This window comes from Bombus pascuorum, chromosome 14 (assembly GCF_905332965.1).
Source record: "Bombus pascuorum chromosome 14, iyBomPasc1.1, whole genome shotgun sequence".
Classification (NCBI taxonomy): domain Eukaryota; kingdom Metazoa; phylum Arthropoda; class Insecta; order Hymenoptera; family Apidae; genus Bombus; species Bombus pascuorum.
The window spans coordinates 8,557,478-8,583,778 of record NC_083501.1 but is presented as its reverse complement, the minus strand read 5'-3'; the positions used below and the strand labels follow the sequence as shown (position 1 = coordinate 8,583,778).

Here is a 26,301-nt window from a genome sequence, read left to right as displayed (position 1 = left end):
CACGACGACGCCATGTTATCATCCCTCCACTTTGTCCTCCTCTACGTGGCGTCGATTGAAAAGCTTCGAAGAAGAAGGCAACGGTGAATTGCTAGCTGCTAAAGCGGTAATATGTCTACCTAGCGAATGAAATATCGACAGAGAATCGATAAAGAATGTTTGATAGGGAATATTCTTCGGCGATATAAATCATGCCGGTACGATGGAATGCAGAAGTTATGGATCTGCAGGGGATGATTCTGGAAACTACATTTTTTTCTGATATTGTCTTTTCTGAAGAAAATAATACGGATAAACGGTGCAAGAAATTTGTGAAATTATAGAAAATTTTTGTAAAATTGTATGAGATATTATCTTGCACGGAGAACTCCTGTTTTATGATAAGAGGTAAAATATCTTTTAAAGTATAAATAATAAAGAATAAATAATAGTAGAAACTGGAAGAAACTAAAGGATATATGCTTTAGTTAATGCTATTTACATAATTTAAAGAATTAGTTAAAAACAAAAAGTGATCTGGTAGGAAATATGTTTATGAATAGACGTAGAATAATTCTTGTCGATTTATTTATCTTACTTTTGACCAGAGGAAAAAGAATTCTTCGCTCCCTTTTTAAATAGATCATTTAATTTAAGAGAGTTGATGTTGGAAAAATTATACAGTTTATTTAATAAGCGTTTTATTTAAAGAAGTTTTAAGGAAGTCGCTTTTAAAGCTCGTTGGCTACTCTCGTTTATTTCAACCGAAAGTTAAAGTCGTAAGTTACCTTTGGTATTCAATTAACTGCTGCGTAAGAAACAGGAAAGTTAAGATAATAAGTGGGTTAAACTTCGAAATCATTACGTATTCTCTCGGAGTTAACTTTGATAAAGAATTGTTATACGAGTATCGTACGAAATCTGGCTCATTTTTTAATAATTCTATTATAAAAGAGAAACAGAGAGATTTCCAAATTCTTTCTTTTTTCAGTTTCTATTATTGCGAAGATTCCAGACTTAAAAATCTAATTAAATCATTAAGAATCATATGATGAAGTAGTAGGTAAATAAAATAATTTATATTAGTTTTGTCAAAATACGAGTACAAAAAATAAATTAAGACAATGGATACTTTTAGCACAATTTTACCATACGAGTTAGAGATACAACAAAATTATCATGATTTAAAGGAAAATACTTTATCATAGCGTTGTAAAATAAATACTTCAATTTCTTCGAACTTTATAAAGTTATTATTGCATCTAAATAAACAAACTAACAGTGCTGATTAGTGAAAAAGATATTAAGTTTATTTCTGAACTTCCTTTTCATAAGAACGATGTTAAAAAGAATTCAATAGTTTAAACTGTCCAAGACAGAATATTGACTCTTGACTATTGACTCTATTGACTTAGAATATTGACTTTATGCCAAAAATGACAAGCAAATCTTTGGAATTTCTTTAAGTTAAATAAATGTAAAATATCAATATTAATATAGCGTAAGTATCCTTGTTTTATATTTAAAACAACGTGTTACAAATTTATACTCTAATTCGTTTATTCGCCAGACACGAAGCAAAGATTTTTAAAGACCAGCATTCTAATATTTCCGCCAATAAAAGAGTTCTAAAATCCATAAAAATATCTCTCTATATATGCTGATACTATGATGTATCAATGATTTCTAGCTATTGTTTCATTAATCACCATCGTGTGGGCAATTTAAACCTTTCATTGGCAAATATATACGTATTTTCCAATTTTTTAGAACGAAATCTTCGTTAGAAAATTTCCCCATATCTACCATTCTGTATAATATTCATTACCATAATTCCCTTTGCCATTCATTAACTAGAAATTTCTGTCATATGTTTTTATAATTAATTCTTTATACTTCACTGCAGCAGCTATGAAAATCTCGATAATGTGACGATAAATTACTGCATAAATAAAATTAAAAATTGTGCATAAACTTTCGCCCTTCGAAACGACACTTTTAATTTCAATAAATTTTGCTACAAAAATGTATTTATTTCAAGGCTTGTTTTTTCTTCTGGACTTCAACACTCCAGCTGAAGCCGTAACAAACTTTCAAACTGAAATTCAAAATTCTGTCAAAAATGTTTACCACTGGGAAAAGCTATACTCGACTAGGAATTTTTTTCGGAGCAAACGTTTCCGTAGTTCGAAATTGGAAAACGGTGAACAGGGAAAAGTTTGCGTTGCCCTTTTTCGGCGGCCGATTTTCACTAGTATGAGCTCTCTTCACAAGCGAAAAGTCACACGCGTAGGTGGACGCGAAAAACAAGTGTTTATCGATGTCACGTACCGATGCCGCTTCGACAGATTTTTTCGCGCTGCTGTTTACCCACCGTCAACACGCTTTTTTCATTTAACGATTATCAAGAGGATTGCTGCCTATCTCTGCTGTCGTACTCTTCTCCATCGATGAAATGCTCCGGGGTTGCATTTTAAATACTTTCTCTCTCTCTCTCTCTCTCTGCTCTCTACATGCTGTTCGATACTCTCTTTTTCTATTTCTCTTCTTCTCCCGTCTTTTTCTTTCTATTTTGCAACTCTTTCGCTAAACTGTTTCTGACCATCGTCAACGAGATGCCATGATTACGAACGCTATACCAAACTATTCGTGATTTGATCTCCCGAGTAAAAGGTATCTTCGCTTAAAATCCACTTTGTTTCCACTCGCTTGTTTTTACGTCAGTCACTCTTTATTGCTATCGCTGTGTTTTCTTTCTTAATCTCGTTGTCGGAATTTTATTTATCCTTATGCCTTAGTTACTCGACTTTGTGTTCTCTATTTTTCTACACGCTTGATTTTCCAAACGGAACACTTATTTCTTATTAATTTACTGTTATTTTATGTAAAATAATTCCGGAAGAGATGCAGCGAATTATTTTCCCTAGTGAATTATCATCATTTTTGAAACGTGCAATTGTATATTGTAAGTATCTTCAGAAATAACTGTGAAAATAAGTAAATATATAATTAAAGAAAGTAAAATTTAGAAAGTTTAAATTTTTCAGGGTGCAAAGTTTGAAAATGTGGAATTTTATGAAATTAAGAATTTGAAATTGGATATTTAAAGATTTAGGATTTAGAAGAATTGAATCTATAATTGCGTGAGTTCTACTTATCATTTTACAACTGATAGTTCGAGAAATAATTACCATCTCTTTCTACAATCAATCTTTCTACGTGTTTTATTAATTATTTGTATTTCTATCTTCCATTGTCGCTTGTTTATCGTTTCGGTTCATTATTTGCTTCGTAATTCTATGTTAAGAATCTTAAATTTCCATCCGTTTAAATCATCGATTTGAAAAAGCTTGTTTTCCCTTGTAACCCAAATACCCGGACAGCTTACAAGTTTATCGATTTCGCTCGAATTACGATTGGACAAACACGTTGAACGATCTCTGTAATAAATCGGATACTAACACGAGTGATGGAAATCCAAAAATACAACCCGATTTGTCCAGATTTATCATCCATTGCAAACAATCCTCAACCTTTCTGCTTTCAAAACAACCAGTAAATTGTCGCGTTCCAGTGTAGAGAAATTACATTTTCACGTGAAATATCGTGATTACGATCGAAATTTGTAATTAGACGAAATAAAATCGTCTTGTAACAACGTATATTATATATTGCCTCATATTTCCTGTATATATCATTTCGTTTCAGTGTAATACGATGATAAATCTATTTTGTATGCGAAGAAAACGCTATAACTTACGTATTATAAAAGCAATGTTCCACATATATATATTTAAGAATTAGTAGATTATAAATTGACAAATTATATTATTAATTTAGCATAGGATTACTTGAGGATTACTTATTATTTAAAAGTAAAGAATGCTTTAAATCATTATTATGATTTTATCATAATACGATATCATGATTTATCATAGTTATGATATTATCATTAATATTATATTACATACACTAGATTTATAATTCTAGAATTTAATATTACTTAAAAATATTAGTTTCTAAATTCTATCAAGTTTAGTATCATTAAGAATTTTATATTTCATAATATATCATTCAATTTAGAAATGATTCTCTAAACAGATACATCAAACACAATTTGTCAGTTTAATCGCTGATAAAATTATAAACTCATTTTTAAGTATTACACACATCGTGCAGCACTCTGACTTTGATCCGTAAGAAGATCAAACTCTATAGTATTGTAGTATCGTGGGCAGATTGTCTTAGAAATATCGGGTGAACCATAAAGAATATTGCGAGGAAGCCCAAGCGTCGACAGACCAAAAGGGTCTAGACACTTCAATGGACCGTACGGCCCATCAATGTGTCGCCCGTGTTTCAGTCGAATAGTTACGCGGAAAAAAGTGACCATGACCGCGGACGGTTGCGGAACATGTACGTGGTGGGGTTATGAGAAGAAACAAAGAGATGCTTAAGGGACAAAGACGAATTAACAGGCAGTAGTTAGTTGAGAAATCAGAGTGTTGTCAGCGCTGTCGAGGAAATGGTCCGCGTGAAAGAGAGCGTTGGAACCGTGGTGAGTTGTAACTATGTAATTGTCTTAGTTATAGCACATTACTGTGTTTAGTTCACCTTAAGTAACCATCGTTTCCTGTTTAATCTATTCTAAATAAATATAAAAATCCTACAGTATTTCTGCGCGACATTAGGCAGTTGATCAAATTCCAATCGTGTGTTTCAAGCGAATTAAAGACGATAAAAAGGATAGTCAATGGTTGGCGCAGTGAGTCAATGGTTTGCAATTATCCTCTCTCCGGAGCCTTTCGATAGTTGAAATCGAACCGGAAATATATCAAACGACTGGTTCTCGCAGCGCGTTCCGCTGCTTTGGCTCGACATTCACCTGTGCACGAGTCTCTCACGGCAATTATTCCGGGGCGGCGCGACGACAATATCCAGGCAGGCGAGAATGGAAAAACAACGAGGAGGAAAGCAACCGGTCGGATCCGAAAAAAGGCCATGGCCGCCACGGTTGAAATTAAAATCTCACGCAAGACTTAAAAGAGCCGCTAAAAACAGTCCTTCGCTTCTCGTTTCGTCGTTGAACCGGCGTGTCTGGCTACGAAAACGAGGAAATAATTTGCGTTCCACCGCGTCGTTGTCGTCAACGTTTCAACAAGAAGACCACGGAATCAGGGAGAGAGAAAAAGAAAGAATAAGAAAAAGAAAGAAGACGAAGAAATAGAGGAAGTCGTTGAGTAGGCCTGACTCGTTACTCGTTCCTACGTCTGGCGTTTTTTGTCAGGTAAAAAATTTCCACGGGAAAAGGAACCAATTTAATAAGGCCTTAATAACTTGCCAGCAAGGGAGAGCAGACGGCTGTGTTTGACGGCTAACCCTCTTGGCCTCTGCTCTCCTTCCGCGAGAAAAGCAAATTCACGCTTTCTGTTTACCACACCGTTCGAACGAATGATATTTGGCTCGACTGATTTGCGCAAGTGTTTCAACGTTTTCGCCTATTTAGAAATATTGGGAAATTTATTAGCAATAAATAAGTTAAAATAAAATAAGGAGACATTTGAACCAATCGAATCTTTGGATCGTCGAGAAACATTTCAATTTTGGAAAAATGTAGAGAAATGTCCTTATCGTTCACCATTATTTCTCGTTTTAATCTTAACACTTTGACTACCACGCTGGAATCACATGTTTCGCTCAGGACACCACGGTGTTTTAATACAGTGCACCGTTAGATGCAAGATTTGTTCTCATTTTCTTTTTTTTTTTTTTTTTTTTATTGATGTTCTAATAAAAATGTTTAATTAGGGACACTTTTTATTTCAAAGTATCTTCTATTTATCGGTTATATTTAAAATGCCTCAACTGGCAATTTTCATTCAATTTTTACAATTATAAGAAGTTCAAGCGTTCCGGTCACCAATGACCACCGTGGTGTCACGGGAGAAACCGTAGCCAGCCATATATGACCAACGTGGCAGTCAAAGTGTTAACATCTTCAAAAGTTACAGATCCGTCTTGTTTCCTGATATTGAGAATTATGGATCGTAATCGCCGAAATAAATATGTAGGAACACTTTCATTACATATAGAGATGATAATAAAGTAGTTATGTATTTATTTAATATGTGATTTACAAGATGTTCATAGATACTCATTACACGTGTTTCGGCACTCATCTAGTCTCACCTTTACCATGCGTACGGAACAGTGACACTCTACTCTCATTGTTCTACGAGACGCACATATATTTACGCACATACTCACACACAGATATGTTATCACTACTGCGCGGTTGATCCGGTGTAGCGCACAAAATTCCAATAGCTGAAACGAGAACAAGATCGACATATATAAATTTGAGGATCTTAGTAGGATTCAATTTGTTATAAATACGTAAAAATCCGTAGTCCAATTGTTACATTCATGCCATATTGCGCAATCTAAATCAAAACGAAAACGACGCGACAAAGTATCGAACAAAATCAGGGTTTACAGTCCGGTAGGCCGGTTTTCACGATCAGCAGGGTGGTCTCGGCGTAGCGGGAGGTTGCTTTGAGCGGCGCGTAAACGACAACGTTTTAAAACGAGGGAAAAAGGGCTGGCGATAAAATTTCTCCGAAGTTTGCTCTTTGTACTGGCGCTCCCTTTCGCGACGAGACAAATATTTGCACCAACCAGGGAAACAGAAATACTTATTCGCGACAAATAAATACGATGAACACAGGAGGGAGGTTTCAGAGGGCTGAGGGGTTGGTTACGAACGACACAAAGTAGAGGGTGAAAGTTGAAATGGAATTAGTTAAGCACCACTGTCGAGTGGTTCTCTCATCTCTTGTTCTCGTGTAAAAGGAGGAACAACGCGCGTATCTCGAGATAGCGAGATTTTTATGAGATTTTTTGAAAGGAAGGAAAATGAAATTTTTGCCCGGCGACCAAACGACGGACATATTATTGACTCGCTCCACTGTGTCACTGCGAGATTAATTCAACGCTGCGTTACTCTTTGTTCCAGGGACCTCCAAGGGAACAATATCTCGGTGATATTCAAGACGGACTTTGAGGACATGGCCACGCTTCACGTTCTGTGAGTATCTGTTCGTTAAATAACGAAGCGCGTCGTATACTAGTTGAATTGCGACGCTAGATAGCGATGGGATCAAGTTCGAGTATCGTTGCTTTGGTAGGAAAGTGATACAACGAAGAGAAGTACATTCTTCGGGAAATTGGTTGGAAATTGTTTGAACTAGTTTGATATGGAAGATTATTAACTCTGAGAACGTTTAGAGAAGTATGAATTCTCGAAAAATATAGAAAATTATCAATTATTAGAAAGTGTAGAAAATTGTTATACTTGTCTTCTTACAATTTAACAATTAGTCTTCCGGCTTTATTACGTTTCTCAACGTGTTTATAAAAAATTAATTCCACTTACTGTGCAAGACAACAATCTTCATACAGTTGGAGTGTAGAAGAAAAAGGGCGATGTTTTTTTATATTATTAGTAGATTTTGAATATTTATGTAATTATATATTTATGAAAAGAACGAAGCCCAAACATAACATTGTTTTGCCAAATGCATAGAATGTATGTAATATGAAAAAATATTTAAATTATCCAAAGTGTAACTCGTCATAATATTTAGCGAGGAAATTTTTCAAAGAGGCTTAAAAATCTGCCATTTAATTACTCAATATACGAGGGAACATTTATCTCTGCAAATGTCTATGTATAATACACATACAGTAGTACAATATAAAAAATATCATTTTTACTATCTGTACATCCCAATTGTACGAATATTTTTGTTTCTCGCCGTATCCAGTCTAAATTCGGATCTTCTGCAATGTTCTCTTTTTCTCGTAGTTTTGAAGAAAATTTTCAAAGTTATACCTTCGAACCTAGTTACAATGCGCTTGATCCCGTCACTAACAAAAGGCAAGGGACGGATAGCTTTGGTCGCGTGCTGCAAATAGAATTGAATAGAGCCACGAGCTGAAGCCCGTTGAAGCGACTCTTAGGGGAGCGAAAAGTTGGCGAAATTCCGGTAAATTTGTCGCAAACGTCGTCCGCGTGGACGCCATTGTTGCAACAAGAAGGCAAAGTTGCTCGAATTCTGTGTGAAACTCGCTCTATGCATAGAGATTGTATTCTTTCCTCGACTGTTTTCAGCTCCGTGACTTTCCTCCGAAGGGCGTAAAGTTTCTTGCACGTTTCGAAACGCGAAGAACGAAATTTCAAGATGAGATCGGCGTGAAACAAAGTAATTAACGTTAACTGGGTCGACAGATTTGTTCGTGTTCATAATGCAGAAATAGTTAAGACGTTTGCACGCGCATCACATGCACGATATTATCTTATAATATATGAAATGTCCGTTTTTCAACAATCCATTCTTCGCTAAATTCTAAGGACGCGTTTGTACATATACGTACACGTAGAAAAATGGAAATGAAGAGAAGACGCGATTTTGTAACGATATACTATAATGACAAACTCTTTAGTTAAAAACAAAACCTTTAGTTTAGTTATAAACAAAATCTTTAGTTAACTGATATAACAAAATCGGTGTTCAATGCGTCTTTTGCAGTTGCCTATCGAATAATCAAATTCACACCATAGAAAGAGGTGCCTTCCAGGATTTAGTCGGTGTCGAGAAGCTACGTCTGAACAATAATCAAATACGTCACATCCCCGATCTCCTCTTTAGCAACATGATGAATTTAAAGCGCCTGTGAGTACCGTAGAATTAAATGAAATTATCCTTCCACTTATTTATTATTATTCCTGCATGAATTAATAGTGTATTTAGTTGATAAACAGAGTGAAATAATTGATTCGTTTTTCTGTGACAAAATTTGTTGTAAAAATGGCGTTCATTTAAGGGAATATTTGTAACACGAAATAATATCTTTCGAGAGTATTACATCCATCGATTTAACGCAATATTTGTATTAAAAATACTAAGTAGAAAAGCTGGTAATGGATTTTGTGAGAAAAGAGGATAAAAAATATGATTTTGTAAATATCCTAAAATTATTTTTCATTAGATAGATCCCAATGGGTGATCTCTCTGAGTGAATAAACTTTCAACAAAAAGGTAAAAATCTCGCGACTCGTTTACGTAAATTAAAAAGTAACTTTACCGTGCATAAACTCTTACACGAAGAAACAAGTAAGTGGCCTTTTTCACTTAAGCTACTAAATAATCTTCGTGAATAAAAATTTATTCATCTTCAAAAGTTAAAAAAATTTTTTTAGCGCGCATCTGTCTGGCTGAATAAAAACCTTCAACCCCAAAAACTGCAAATCCCACGTCTACCGTATGACAAAAAAAAAAAAAAGAAGAAAATGGCTTTTAAATGCATAAGCTGCAAATATACATAGCGCTTTGGTCAAAACTCAAAATCCCAAGTAATCTTCGATGAAAAAATATCATGCCGGAAAAAGAACATACGCTTCCATATTACTCGCCATTCAATGGGACGTTCTTTAAACAAGGAAAAGCGAACAGCTACGTACATAACGAAATCATATCAGTGGCGTGCGACGGCCGCGTTTTACAATTCGTTCGACCGTTGACAGGCGTGTTTTGATATCACGAATTTGTTTAAAACGCGTGGCAGCCGTACACGCGGAAAGTCCACGCGCACGATTCCTCGTCAGTGTCGGGTGCAGCACGGAGGTTATCGCATAAACTTTTCAGACGATGGCCTACATACCACCCACGCGTACGTGTATACACGCGGAAGTACGCGAGTTCGGTTTGTGAAAGCCGCTTTCCTCCTCTTTCCCCGCGACTCTGCCCATATTGAACACGCATGACTTTGCCGCTCTGGGTTTAAACCTATTTTGCCTCCTCTGTTCTGCTCCTTTTTTAAAGCCGATCGTTCGCTTCTCGCTTTCGAGTTTCTGCTTCCTATACTTTAAAAAATAGAATAGCAAAGATGAGAAAAGAATGGGAGGGAAAAGCGAACGGAAGTTTCATCTATCGACTACTGGGCTACCGCCGCATTTTTAGAAAGCGACTTTTCCAATTCTTTTTTATGTTACCCACACCTGAACGATGTTACGAACGAAGGCTATTGTCCGCGAAAAATGGAGCTGGTTTTTCGACGATCTGTTCTTCTCAGCTCTGTCGTGGTATGCGAGTTCTTATTTTTCGAATGAATTGTGTTTTAGAAGGACGAATCTGTATTCGATACTTCTTTTTGCTATTTTCGTAGGATACATATTTTTAGTTAGAATACTTCGTTGCTGTTTTATTATTTCGTCGTCGGTACTTGTATTATCGTATTATTAAAAATTGTTGTTAGGAAAATATCCTTCGAATATATCGATGTATAATACGTAATTTAGGAGTATCGTTAATTAGAAATTGCCAGATTCGCGATCGCACCGTAAAATAAGCATCGTTAAGACAGTTTTACACGAATAAAGTATAGATAATACTAGAAGAATCCTTAAAAGAAATTATAATTTATTGGTAATTATATGAGCGACTTACAATACTTGAATGATCAGTATATAAAAATTGAAACGAAAAAAAAACACTCGCTGCTCCTTTCTACAATCCCATTCTACCTTTATCTACAATCAACCAGTCAGTCGAAAAATTCATGCTTCATAACCGACCCCGGATCAAGGAGCAGTCAGCCGCTGGCCAGCAGGAAGATCGAGCACCCAGCGTCAGGAATGCGATCTAGCGAGATTAACACGAAGATCCACTTTTCCCTTGGAGTGCTTCTCAATCCTGAATCTTAATCAACTAATCCCAAATCCGTCACTTGGTCTAGGATAAAAAGGAGAATGGGAACATATCCAACCTCTATCATGATTAAACAGACATAGCTTCTGTGTGAATGGTACGCCATGTTAATCTGCTCGATGGTCAAGAAATTTGTTCACTATGAAAAAAAGAAAGGGACACTTTTTCTATTTATGTGATGTTTGATGATATAGAATTGAAAGGAGAAGAAAGATAAGAAGAGAAGACCAGAAGAGAAAAACAAAAGAAGATGTAAGGTTAAGAAAGGAATATGGCGCAGGATGGGCCCATCTATCACGTTGTGAAGTGGTCAGATGAGAACTCAAAAGTTCTACGAGTCTCGAGGCCTTCCACTCTGCCCTCGGACACGAAAACCTATAGTCTCTGATGATAAGGCCGGGATCAGCCAGCTTACAAAAGGACGTATTATGTTGCGAGATTCTCACGGGCATCCGGACGCTTGATAATCCTTCATCCGGCGTGGATAAGTCGATGCCCCTGTAGGAAACCAGAGAAGGTTAACACACTGATGGGGGTGTTGCTTGGCGGAACAGAATAGGACGTTTCTATAATATTAGGTTGGTCCAAAAGTCCCTTTCGTTTTATAAGGAAATAATAGATGCACAACATTTTTTGTTTTATATTATTTTATTGAATTATGTGCATCATATTTATAATATGGTTTTTATAATTTCGGGGCAATATAGTGCGATTGTAAATGGAAGTTTTAACAATCAAAGTTTATACGATAATTTTTAAACTTCAACTTTTCCGATAGAAAATTACTACACAACTAGCTATATAATTAAAAGAAACTGAGCTACACAAAACACACGTTTATATGAATTAAAAAAAAAAGTAATAGTAATTAAGGAATATATTCGAATAAAACGTGTTCTCAATCTTCTCTCATAAATTTTACAGCAATTAAAACAGATCCACGTATTATGAAGCTTTCAGATATGGGACGTAAAAAAGAATTAGAAAGAACAATATTTAAATAATTATTCCAATATGAGAATCAACGTAAGTAAAGCGTGGAATGCTTTTATAATAACAGTAAAAATATTTTCTTCAAAGAAAGATATTTAACCAGAGTAAGTATATTACAGCGACGAGGTAATGATACGCAGATTAATCGGCCTACGTTTAAGCTTATTAAGCTTAAGCTTTTTGAATTTAAAAACACGGATTGGCTTTTCTCTTGAAAGTAATTAGTAATACAAAACTAAGGTATTGTATGAAATATTCTCTTCATTGAAACCTAATTAGTTACGATCCCATCTCATTGAAACCATTTACTTTAAAATCTCTATTAACATTCACGTTGAAAGCTACATTATTTAACACGCGCAATTTTATCCAACATGAAATCACGTTAAGTAATTAATTTTATCTTACCGCGAATCTAACAAAATTATAAAATTATAAATATAATAGAGAGCTTACTCAGAATGTATTTATAATATATGTTAAAACAACAACGAGCATCGTTATCCATAATACGTACAAAGTATATTATTAAATTTACATTATACACATTTCCTTTGCATCTTATTTGTAAATATGTAAATTCTGTTTTCGTTTATAAACGATGTACCATGTACTCATAACGAGTTACGTTATCGACTTTCGAATCTTTAAATCGATTTCAAATTTTATCAATACATACGTATATAATCGTAACAACGATGCCTCATTAAAGTGCTAATGAACATTGGAGAAGCTTTATGCAAATATACGTAACATGAGAAAGCGAACTGGCCAACTTTACTTTTTTATCAAATCCTGAATTTCATTACATTTCAGATACATAATTAATATTAAACATCTTTCGAAACAAATTACTTATTTTCATCAATTTATTTATCAACAGGATACACCATAAATAATCGCAAATTCCGAGATAAATATTAAAAAATAATGTTCGTAACTTGTATGGAAAAAAACTCCACCTTATGGAAGATAAAAAAAAACGTAAAAAACTACTTAACAATACAATCTCGTGATCAGTAAAAAATGGCAGATTTATTCACAGCAATTATTCTAGGCTCACCCTATCCTACGTGCATTTTTCTAACATACCGAGAAAATTGATTAATCACGCTGCACCGTCCCACGAGAGGTTTCCGTACAAGCTAGTAATCAGAAGGCGCAAAATATTAATTAACTGTACACGAAGATTCCTTCGATTCTGTGATGTGACCGTGTACCATCATTCTGCGAAGAACTCCGTAGTGTTTTCTGAGGTACCGTGGAGCACAGACGGAACAGCGTAGAACGGAAACATGTGATTAACCCATCGCGCAAATGTAGAAAGCTATTCGAGGTGGTAAGAGGATGAAGCTCCGCTGGTAATAAATGGTTTGACACAATGGAAAGGGGCGCGGACACGCGGCTGATTAGTATCACTACGTCGTGTGCAAGCATATTGCTCTCAGCTTGAAACGCGATACCCCTCGAACCTGTGGTGAACGTACAAGCTTGTATTTACGAGGCAATAACATTTGTTCGCTGTACACTTAAGCCGATAATAACCGGGACAAACGTTAGCCACGTCCGCTTTGACAACCTGGTGTTGCGGTGATTTAAGCAACGAAACAGTCCACTAGAACGTCTTGCGATTCCTAGCCATCAAAATTTATGGATGAAACGGTATTTCGTCGCGTAAGAGACTAGGCTTCTTTGATTCTAGATATAGTTGCACGAAACGTTGTTCTGTTTACATTTACAATAGCGACGGATTGACAGGCGTCTTACTTTCCAATGAATACTTTTTTTAATCAAATTCAACATTTCATTTTCATAAGTATTAAATTTTTTATAGCCATGTGAATTAAGCGCTTGTTACCATTTAAATTTCATATTATATGAAACTGATTATTTGATTTTGGAATTAGATATGTATCCTTATCAGTCTCTTGAAAATTTCGAGAAATATTAGTCTTTATACTAGTAATAGATAATATTAATCTAAAATACTGGAGGTAGGGTTATTAATTTTGAAAAATTATTAAATACCAAAGTGGAAAGCGTAAATGAGAAATGTGGAGGAAATCTTAATAAACGAATATTAATAAAAGATCAAATAAAAAGAGAGAGATAGAGAGATGCATTTGGTTTAATAATAGAAATAATATATCGAACAAGAAACGAGACCAGGACGAAGAAGGAAAATTGAATGTAATTTTCAGCAATTTTGCGCGTAACATCGTTTATCATAGTTAGCCCGCAGTTATTACATGCAAATACGGCGTAATTTATCATTAACCATGAATATACCTAAGTTCCTTGAATATTTGCGTAATTATTTTGTGCGAAATTGTGTCATGAATACAATGTTAAATAACTTGGACCTTATAATTATTGCACCAATAATTTCTACGAATATTAACATTTCCTGATTTTCCGTCTAAACTATGATATACAGAGTACAAATGAAAATACCGTAGACAAAAGATAATTGCTTGTGCAAAAATGAATTAAAAGCCTGAAACACAATTTCTTCATTCAAGATTTAGTAAAAATTGATTTTCAAGATTCGCTACATGCAACATTTATGTAGCTTTTTTTACGAGTTATTGGTCTGAAGCAAGTACAAAGAAATATATTTCATCCACTTTGTTTTCAATTTTCCAAAAATATTACACTTCTTAACATGTAATTAACACTATACCTACATTATAGTTACAAGCTGCGAATACTGTTTTACGGAAGACAAACTATTCCCTTATGGTCTCAAAAGCGGTCACCAATCAGGTTCCGTTTCATCCAACTCTTATCGCGGTAACACAAAGCACAGTACCAGCAACATTTGGAATCGAGCACTGACTAGAGAGACAGAGAGACGGAGACAGAGAAAGAGGTGGAGGGAGGAAGAAAGATAGAGAGACAGAGAGAGAGAGTGAGATGAGAGGTCCAGGAGGTCCTTTTGTTAGTTCCACCGAAGGAGCGGCTACGTCGAAATTCAGTAATTGCTTTCTGGATTGGCTGGGAGCGCGGTGGGAGTTTAATCTACCGGCACTGATCTCAAGCAACGCGTTCGAAATTATTGAAATTCTGGGGAATTTACGGGGGACAAAAGTGCTACATCGACACATGGACACTGCTTTTCATCAAGGAAAAGGAAAAGAGTAGGAAGTAAATTTAATTATCCCTTGTAACCCTTCTTCGAATCGCACCGTCAACGGAATAGAAGCATTCCACTCATGGTCGTACCAAATTGCTTGTTCAAATTAGGAACTTATCATGATCAAGCTACAACACCAGTCCCAAATGAAACCGGCACCACTAAAAGCCTGGCCTTCTCCTTTTGCTCCCGGCACGTCTGCGTGGCCGAAATTCGGTAATTGCTTCCAGGATTGGCTCTGGTAAGCAACAGTCTAAATTTGCTAGTTCTTGCTTTATCAAAGCGTTTCGAGTACGTGGAAAATAAATATTGCAATTCGATTTATTCAACATTTTTTCTCTTGTTTAGTCTGAGAATTAATTATACGTTAGTTTAGTTTTAAATAATAAAAATCACACAGTATGTATATGGATGATTATGTATACATTTTCATATGTGCGTACACTTGCTGACGAAAGTATTTGAATATTTACCATAGAAAACTTGTATATCTGTATTCTACATGTTACACATTACAAAGCATTTCCAGAGTTCGGTAGATGTTAAATATGGTTCTACTGAATATTGTATTTTACCGATATAACTGACAATCAATCGATTAAATACTCTTCTGATCTCTGTGAAATATATACTTGTTTCAAACATCGTGCAATTTCTATACATCTCTCTAGACTCGTTTCAAACTCTACCCACGTAATCGTGATAGTCTCGTTACAGTGTCAATGAACTTTCGAAACGTTTTATATAACACACACAATGTATTCATAAAAGACATGTATCAGTGTTCCAGTAGTTTGATGAACCAGTGTATATTTCTACATAGATACAATACATACAATACCATGTTAATTCAGCGTATTTACAATTTACGTAAAATCGTAATGAAATTGTAAAATTATAAAATTACAAAAAAGGAGTGTATAACTTGCAACACTATTATGTCAATTCATTATTATGTACTACCAGTTTATAAATTATTAGGCAAGAGGAAATTTTCAAATTAATTATAGAAATAGATATGATATATTATTCAATACAGGTTTCCCTTACTTATTCCGGATTTCCTTGACTCCACCGAGCTTCCCTTTCGAGCCTTTATCTCTTATTTTTGTTACCTCGTATTCGTCTTGTCGAGATGCTTTGTCCGTAGCCTCGGATAGCGGACATAATTACAGACTGCGAGTCTCGTAGCCAATGGATGGTCAACGGTGAACCAGGCGCCGAGACCTCTAACCTATCATCGCGAACGTCTGGTTAAACTCGTGCATCGAGAAAAGGTTCGAACGGATGGATCTTTGCGGAGGAACGCGAGACGTAACGCAATCTATTTAAATGAACCCTACGGTTTAGCGAAGGATCCATTATCGTGATTGACTCTACCGTTAAGCGCGCGTTGCACTCGAAAAACGTTGCGTTGCCATGCATTATTCATGGTGTTCGCGTACCGAGGAAATTATGACGATAAATATGATGAAGCGCATTCTGTTAAGAAAACATTTTCCGGTTAATTTCGCAACCTTATCCCGTGGTGCATATCAAAAATATGTCGTACTATATCGATTATTAATAGCAAATATGTGGATATGGTATAAGTTAACGATAGCGTTGGTAATTGAAATTAAATTTAACATGCATGTTGAGTACGTTAAGGTATAGGTTGAGAGATGTTAATGGTTATTTTATGTATACCATCGAGAGTTATTTCATTAACAAGTTTCTTGATTTAAATTTATCGTATCGGTATATTAACGGTTTTGCAAACAATGTTATTTGTAAGTTTTTGATGGTAAGTAACTTAATATGCTTTATATTCATCCGATATCTCATTGAATATTTCATAAAGGATTAGAGGTATCAACGAAAGGCTTCTATAAAAATTAATTAGCATAAAGGAAATTAATTGTATTTCTATGATCAACGATTTGACTCAATGTCAAGTTAATTATTTTTATAGAAAAGTCTACGCTCTTTTATTACCATAATATCATGTCCCTTTGTTAAAATAATTTTCACGATCTATTACGGTAAAAGTAATCTATTTTGTATTTTAAAAGATTATAATATTGTGAAGAACTGTAGAGTCGCGAGTCAGACGTTCTACATTATATTAAATCATATATTATAAAATGACATTTAAAGTGTTTTAATGTCGATCTCTGTCGATGCTAGTATAGATAATTTTTTTTACTGTTATTCTTAATTATTAATTTGAAACTGTATCTAACGTTTTCGTGACTAACATAAATATTTTCTACAAGTGACAAAGTAACGCCTTCTTTGAAGAGACGTTGCTATTTCATAGAGAGAGAGAGACGTGTCACGTGAGGCCGCGGAAATGGTGACTCGTTACTCGTGTAACGACCCTGTGAAACCTTAAAGAAGGCTATAGCCACCCACGTGACTGACGCACGTGCACACGGTCACACGTGAGTTGTGGACTGTCTCCGAAGAATTTCCATGGGGAGGGTCATCCATGGAACCGTAGTACATAGTTGACACTCGACAACTTCTTAAATTATTGATCACATGTAGAGCGAACTTGATACCAACTGTAGCGAAGTAGAACATACACCGGTGTTGTTCCACCACTGGAAATCAGACTTTAATTCTAAGACAGAAAACTTAGGAAAAGGTCAATGCACCAAGTATTACAGTTCAACTTTCTTGCTTTTTACGATCGATGATGAGCTCCTTCTTTACAAACATTGCATTTAAATAAATAATTAATCGTAGTAACTTAATCGTTTCCGTAAACGACGTTTGTTGAATTTTTTGCTGTATTTTTATCGAAAATTTGCTAAGTTTCTCAGGAAAAAAAAGAAACTAACTATCGAGTCGATGATTAGTTTTCTTAAAGGGGAAAACGAGTAATTTTGGTTTACTCATAATCATTAGGCGATATGATGTCGTGCTTTTACACGAGTATGCTAAATCATATATGATACAAATCAATTAGGTTTTTATCTTATCTCCCTTATCCACCTCTGGATTCGAAACATCTTTTTAATCTAATCAATTGTTAGTGTTCTTCGCAGTTCCTGTTCAAGGATTAACAGGCTGTCAGATAAGGCTGAAAAAAAATTGTATTTAGTAATGGGAAACATGTTTTAGATTAAGTTATATTGTAACTTTTTAAGAAAAGTAATAAGGTTGATATAAAATAACAGCACTTCTTTATGATTCAAGTCAATATTGAATTGTATAATAAAAATATTCCCTTTTAATGTACGCCATGGTACAAATATTTCCGTTTTATAAAAGATAGTTCTACCGAACTAAATTTTAATCTTTGGTATTTTTGTAACATCTAATAACGATTATTTTGCTGTAATAATTAATGGTGTCCTGTTACAGAGACCTTAGCCACAATCAGATTGCCACGATTGGACCAAAGACACTCAGAGGGATTTCATCCCTAAAGTATTTGTAAGTGCGATCTTAACAATTCCTGTAGACAATATCATCGAAGTACCGTAATTTAAACTTTGAGTAAAGTCAAACGCAAACTAGTAGAAGCGATCAAAGATGCGTGCTCTATGCAGTAGTATCAGTCGCATTAGTCAGACACTAGTCGCATAAAGGAAGAGAATCGGATTTTTATGAATGAAATAAAGCTTTTTTTATATCGTATAAAAATAAGCGTAAGAACATTGAAATACGAAGAATTTGTCATTAATTTATACCAAGATAAACAAATTTTGTTATCAGGTATCTCGACAACAATGTGTTAACCTGCATTGACGAGGCATCGATACGAGAGCTAAAGGATTTGGAAGTATTGTAAGCAGATAAATACAATGCAATTATAATTTGTCGATCGACGATTAAATAAATAATTTTTATATATTGTTGTTCTGTTGCAGAATGTTGAATAACAATAAATTAACGACATTAGGCAAAGAAATGCTCAGTGGCTTTTCGCATTTACGAACATTAAAGCTGGTGGATAACCCATTATCTTGCGATTGTCACTTAGCTTGGCTCTCTCGACATTTAAAAACTTATCCGAGACTTGGACAACACACGCGATGCAGCTCTCCAATTCATTTGAAGGATCGAAATATCGCCGATTTACAGGTTTGGTCGATGTGAAATATTCTTACGCGTTTTCAATTCCGTGGAAAACGTAACCAATGAATTGGAATAAAGCAACATTTAGAATTGAAGTAATCGATACTTCGTTTTAAACGTTGTACAATTCTTTCACATACGTCTGTCCATCGTGGTATTTCTACTTAGTCTAGTTTTCCATTAATCAATACTTCCGGTCAGTAAGGATTGGTACTCTTCTTCTTCTATTCGTACCAGATCAATTTCTAAGAGAAATTTATTTTATCTTTATAACACTGTCAGTATTCAAAATATCGACGTTTACTACTGATTTGTCTAAATAAAAATTTATCTTTAGAGATTTAATACTAAAACTACCAATATGTAATGTGTTTGTGCTTCTAGATTTACTGTACATAGAATATTACAATTAAAATATGACAAGCGGTCACTGTGCATTTATTTAGTCTACTTACGTTCATTCATGTAGAAGAGATTATCAACCCTTTGGAATATTTTAATCAATTTTTAAATATCCACAACTAATAGACAGTCTCCAAACTAAATCTTTTATTCTCCATTTTCATCATAATGTAACTTGTAGAAGCAGTTTTTAAATTTTCTACCATTTGTTGTTAAACGATTTATGTTCATATTCCTATTACAGTCAGTATTCTAATAATTAAGATAAAAGCTAATATTATAATAATTTGCTAAAAGAACTTACAAATTTTTAACAATTACTAATACACAATGTCTCCCCCGAAAATTTTTCTCTACATAGTCGCACAAGTTTGGTAATTTTAGTATTAAATTATATTTACCACGTTTCATCATAACCAAAATATTTTCTGGTATAATCTGGCGAATTTTTAAAGCAGTGTCTTTATCGTACTGAAACCTTTCATGTGTCTGTCCGCGAAACAGGAGCACGAATTCAAGTGTTCCGGACTGGTTGAGCGTACAGGATCAGAGTGCAGCGCGGAACCGCAGTGCCCGCATCCTTGCAGATGCGCTGATGGTATCGTCGACTGCAGAGAGAATTCTTTAACGAAAGTACCCACCCATCTGCCGGAGGATACCACAGAACTGTTCGTACACACTCTTTTGTCACAAACTCCGTATAGAATTGCCAATTGTCTCCTTTATTCATAAAATTCTTTGCTATAACGACAAAGAAGTAAACATCGAATTTGACGAACAATAACAATGGAATTTCAAATTTAATGATAGTAACTAAATGAATTCGGATTTAATCAATGTAACGTAAATATTTCAGGATAAATAAAGTAACAAATAAATGTAGTAAAATTTGGTTAAAATTTTTCTCAATTTTATCTAAAAATTAAGAACGAATAATTCCACGAATAAACTGCCTGTTGCTGGTACAACAATAAAATAAATGAAATCAAATCTGAACTTACAAGAATAAACAAAGCTAAAAATAAAAATAATAAGAATAAATAAATAGCAAGTGTAAAAACAAATCAGTTGCATTACAATTGGAAAACTCATGCACATTCGTTCTCAACACGTTAGAAATTGTCACGGTCGTTAATAAAAACCAATTAATTTAATATCCACGAAAATTTCTCCGTATTCCATTCCCGAGGCAATTTCTACGCGGAAAAATCAAGCGGTCGTTAGCCTGAGAGTTTGTTAACTTATTCTCTATGTTGTCAATCATTCGCAGACGTTTGGAGCAGAACCGTATCACGGAAATCCCGCCGAAGGCTTTCTCCCCGTACAGAAAACTGCGCAGAATGTGAGTGACGTTCGCGATTAATCCAATTTATGTTTTTCTTCATGTTGTGTTCCAAACGCGATTTCATTTCGCCTGACGATGTTTTAATCTTTGCCATTTTTTTCATTGCTCGTCAACAGCGACCTCAGCAACAATCAAATTAAAAAGGTGGCGGCCGACGCGTTCCACGGCTTGAAATCGTTGGAGTCACTGTACGTATAATGTATAATAGCAAAATTTACAGCCAACTCGAAATTAGAATATTTTTCTGACTGAAGCTTTTCGCTTGATTACAGCGTACTCTATGGAAACAAGATCACCGAATTACCTGGTGGGTTGTTCCAAGGCTTGACCAATTTGCAGTTACTGTAAGTCGACATAGAAATCGTTTACATTTTATTTCTTATACACGTTTAATATATCATCGATAAATTTGATTAATTTGAAGAAGTAAAATTGAATCGGGAAATCATTTTGAAATTTCATTAGCACTGTGATTATGATTATATTAGTAAAACTTCAAACAGATCTGAAAATTTATATGGAACGTACAAACTATTTACTGGAAATATGTATATACTTCATACAGAAGTAGTATACGGTATCAGTAATCGTCTGAAGCGATATAATTAATGCTATATATAATTTCATTAAATGTTCAGGATTATTAAATAATAGAATTAATTTTCTTTTCAACGTATTGGGAAAAGTCATTCAAACCTTAAATGCTATCATAGACAAAATTTCACTGCATGCAAATTTTGTTTTAATATCATCTTCCTATGATAATACTATCTTTATTATTAATAAATTATTTTTAAATTTATTCAAATATATTAAAAATAAATTTAAAAGTTATTTATAAATAATAACTTCATTATTTCATTAATGAATTACTTATTTATTTAGTCAGTTTTTTCATTTAAAAGTAGATATGCTACAGTGAACTTTCATCCACTTGATAGCTTTTAACAATTAATTTGAATTGATTGTAAAATATATTCCTACACACATATTGCTTAATTATTGCACGAGAAAATGGATGCATCGCAATGATAGTAAATTGACGAAACAATACAAACTTTTCAGGCTGCTGAACGCGAACGAGATATCCTGCATACGAACCGATCTGTTCCGAGATCTGACCAGCCTGACTCTGTTGTCGCTCTACGATAACAACATCAGATCCCTGGCCAATGGAACTTTCGCCAATCTACGAAGCATTGAAACGCTGTTTGTATCCCGCCATTGAACCGTTAATTTATACAAATTACCGCGGCTTTAACGCTTCGAGCCCTTTCCAACGCGTTGTGCAGGATCGAATTGCAAACTCGTGTCACTGTACACGTTCGTTTCGCTATGTACCACGGGCTCAACAGAATATTCTGGCCTCGGTTGTTCGCTGATTGACACTCTTTCAGCGTTTTCGCTGTTTCATGAAAATATGGGCAAATTGTTAGATTCTGTTTGAATTAATTGTATTATCACGGTATTATTCGTTTGAAACTATTAGAGAATAGCAACGATGGATATCAGTAAGTAATCATAATATTCGAAAAATGTCAGATATCATGATATAAATTTGAATAGTTTTGAAAATTATTGGCATGTAGGGAAGAAGCTTTAATTTTGCAGATTTTTTATTAATTTATAATCTTAATTTCGCAAACTGTCGAATGATACTTGAGTTATAGAAAAAAGTAAGTTGAGATGCGACAATATGATGATTGGATGCAAGAATAATCTCTGAATATTTATAATAAGATCTTCTTTCGCATAAAATACATAAAGAGATTTGTTATTCTTTCGTGCGTATTCCAGATTCTATTGTCGTGTCTTTAAAAGTAACGAAATTGGTAAATTTTATGAATCGATAACACTGGACTCTGTGCTAGATCTTTTACCATTTACATTCTTTCTCTAAAATAAGGAAAAATATTTCTTTCCGTATAATTATGTCTTTGATCTCAGAAAAATGTGAAAAAGTTTTAAAATTGTTTAAGTAAAATATCTCTTTAAATGATTCCAAATGGCGTAAATTAATCTCATCAGGCTTATAGAATAATAATAAAATCATAAAACGGTAAAGTGAAGTAATGATCCTAAATGAAATCCCAAACCTGTTGGAAAGGGTCGAATAAAAAGAGATTGATCAAAGCAGAAAATGATTTCCAAGAAATTCCTCTCGCTTTTCCGCAGGCATTTGGCAAGAAACCCGTTCATCTGCGACTGCAATCTACGATGGCTGAACGCGTATCTTCACGCGCACCCCATCGAGACGTCGGGAGCCAAGTGCGAGTCGCCGAAGAGGGCGCAGAAGCGGAAGATCGATTCGATGCGGGACGACAAGTTCAAATGTAAGGGTAAGCACGACCCGATTTCTCTGATATTTCTCTTCTAAACGCATCACCGGAACTCACGGATACCAGTTGGTAATACACGAGGATATTTTCCATCTTTTGGCTGACAGAAATCGTTGCTCATAGTATTTGGTGTAACTTAAGAAATGATTCAGTGATTTAAAGTTTCATGAAGTTTTTCTTATTCTTCCTTAAATGATTCAGCTAAATATTCTGATACGTTAGTTGTCGCTAATTGACACTTTATTAAAGAGACGCTTCTACTATGAACTATTGGTTGTCATCGGGATAAGTTTCATCGGGATAAAATTATTTAAATCAATCGTGATATTAGTACAAAGACTAAAGGAGTACATTTTCCATCTTTCATAAAAGAGCAATTATAGAATTCACTATATTCTCAATCAATTCTACATCAGCACTAACAGTAATCAAATAATCAATCAATTCTATGTCAACACTATCAGTGACCAATAATCAATCAATTCCATATTAACACAATTCTGATTGACACACATTTGATATTGGAATTAAATATGTATTCTGTTACCGCCTTCAATATTTCAGAAGTATTAATAGAATTAGTTGCAGTTAATTCACATAAATAAAGTTAAACTCACATAAATAAACGAAAATTATGCGTTTTCTATAAATCATCGTGGTTTTATCATTTATGTTGAAAACGCTTGTGTCTTTGGATGTACCAAATTATTCCTTTCTTTAATCATTTCATATTAATATAATTTTCTTTTTTATGTCCCTCGTGGACAACGCAAGTTAATTAACGTAACCTATTAAATGTTAAAATTAGGAGGCCATTGTATAACGATCTTGTTAGCGATCAAAATTCTACAAGCGTAGAAATAATTAATTATATCGATTAGCTTCTGTGAGTATTACTCTCGAGATTGCAACTACAATAGAGTGACAAAGCAGAATAAATTGCACTGTCACCTTTTAATCAATTTGTTAACTCATGCAACCATCGTAAATTCTTGCAAACCTTTGTCGAGCATATTTCTGATAGCACGTTTCATCTTGAACCACTCAAAACATAATCCATATGCAGTAATAAATTAACGAAACTTTTTATCAATGTTTCGATCTTCTTTTATAGCAATCAAATATCCTGCGACTTCCTTCACTAAATTTGCATAAAAGGGAACTTTTTAGTAACCTCAGAAAAAACATTTCCACCCGTTAAGTTAGAAACTTAAAATGTTTCCAAAAACAATATTAAAATAAAGTTTCTATTCTTCTGACAAAAGTATTACACAGAGAAAAGTAAATAAATAAATAAGTAAAATAAAAGCAATTAGTCGAGGAATTAATTCGATTAAAATGTATAATATGCAATTTCAACTCTTCTGATCGTAAATTTCATTTTTACGCTTATTCTTGCCAATCTAAGCTAAAGACATCATAATCCAAAAATAGGTCCAAAACTCATTCATTACGTGAATTAAATGCGTGAAACAAATTCTCTACTCTTTTCGGTGGCTGATCTTAAATGTAACAAGCGTTTCCAAGCTTTCGCGAATTTCAATCGACAGAGAATCGAATAATATTCGCGGATTACAAGACGACAGACAGAAAATAAGTGGCAACGAAGAGACACTCGAGAAGGCGTACCATTGTACTATACGCGTAGAACATCTTGAGGCGTGCGTGTTCAAGAATAACAACAGCGACATCGTGCTTTTCCTTTTCATGCTTGTATATTTCACCTAATTGCACTTAGCCGAGCGGAATATAATCGCATTTCTCCCCACTCGTGTCTCTTTCGTGAGTGGAGTAAATGACACCGGAAAATAAACACTTCGCTGGCACGTATGTGGGTGGCTATACTCGCACATTATCGTTACACCGCGTTCCCAGTAAACGAGAACTTACAGGACAGTGGCGTGAAACTTAGAAACTTTTGTAACTTTTGAAAAATTTACGTAAAACACTTGAGCCGGTTTGCAAGCTATTTCCAGAAAATTTAGAAGACATGCCATTCTCTTGCTCTTTTAGTATTTTAGAAATTTAAAAGAAGCTGGAATTTTTCTGCGTAAGGAATTTATAGATTTTAAGGAAATTTATTTGAGAACCTTGAATAAATGGAATGTCAATAATCGACGAATGTATTCAACAAAAGAAAGATCCTTATTGAGGTTCACTAATAGAGGAACGAGTGGATGAATTTGTAATAGAACAATATATTGAAATAAATATAGGTATCAGTATAAGTACAGATATAGCGTATGCTGATCCAGATCCTCACTTTTTCAGTGTTGCAATACAATAAAAGAAAGGTGATAAGAAGCACGTTCATATATTTATAGCAAAGGACATTACCAAAAAGTTAACCTTGGTGTGTAGCTCTAGTTGAAGGCTACAAGAAACATCAATAGAAATCTACTTATAACTCTTTTGTTTCTAGACCTCGTAACCGAAAACAAAATTTATATTCAAAGGCACAATAATATGGACCTCTCTCCTTATTTTCAATTTTTTTCATTAAATTCTATTCTCTTCGTAACAGCGGTCTCCAAGTCACGGATATACAAAAGAAGGAGGTGCAGAGTTTTTCTTGAAGTAATTACTTCAACAATTCTGAATCTGAATCGTTGGAACTTAAGAGATATTTAATATAGATGTAACAGTAACTTCTAATAATTAAGAGATAAATCGTGTATGACTAGAATTACACTCTTCTTCAATTATGCAATCAATTCCATTATTATTCTATTATTTAACACTTTGACTATCACGCCGAAATCACATATTTCGCTCAGGGCGCCATGGGAATATTTTCATTATTCAATGCATATAATGGCAAAATAATAATAAATAGATGATGTAAGACAACATTCTTCCCCAATGGACCGTTTATCTTATTGGTGGTCACGGGTGACTACCGTGGCGCCTTGGTAACAGTTGATAGCGATATATTATAACAAGGCTTCGTTTATTTTAACAAATCATTTGCATTCGTTATTTCGTCGTAAGCAAAACGTCCAGAATATATTGTTGAAACGTGTAGAAGATATTGGTAAACAGTATTTGCTCACTCTATATATTATAGTAAGGTATGTTCACACTTCTAACTTCAATTATATGATTATAAAGCAGCATTTACGATTATTTTCTAAGGTGTGTTTATAATAATATTCGTAAATTACCCCTCAAAAATATGGATACATACACAGTGTACCGTTAGATGCAAGATTTGTTCTCATTTATTTTTTTATTGATATTCTAATAAAAATATATAATCGTTCAATG

The 26,301-nt window shown here is 34.4% G+C and overlaps 1 protein-coding gene across 2 annotated transcripts in view; it reads left to right on the top strand.

Moving 5' to 3' along the window:
- LOC132914077 (protein slit) overlaps positions 1 to 26,301 on the top strand; it is a 633,186-nt gene that overhangs the window by 582,365 nt on the left and 24,520 nt on the right. Inside the window, exons 3-13 of one of the 2 annotated variants that reach the window (XM_060972883.1) lie at positions 6,995 to 7,066; positions 8,571 to 8,714; positions 18,232 to 18,303; positions 18,586 to 18,657; positions 18,741 to 18,954; positions 19,855 to 20,018; positions 20,621 to 20,692; positions 20,812 to 20,883; positions 20,968 to 21,039; positions 21,761 to 21,904; positions 22,871 to 23,034. In XM_060972883.1, coding sequence (XP_060828866.1) covers positions 6,995 to 7,066; positions 8,571 to 8,714; positions 18,232 to 18,303; positions 18,586 to 18,657; positions 18,741 to 18,954; positions 19,855 to 20,018; positions 20,621 to 20,692; positions 20,812 to 20,883; positions 20,968 to 21,039; positions 21,761 to 21,904; positions 22,871 to 23,034 — 1,262 coding nt within the window. The remainder of the gene's footprint in view (positions 1 to 6,994; positions 7,067 to 8,570; positions 8,715 to 18,231; positions 18,304 to 18,585; positions 18,658 to 18,740; positions 18,955 to 19,854; positions 20,019 to 20,620; positions 20,693 to 20,811; positions 20,884 to 20,967; positions 21,040 to 21,760; positions 21,905 to 22,870; positions 23,035 to 26,301) is intronic. The other variant, XM_060972882.1, reaches the window with a different exon arrangement.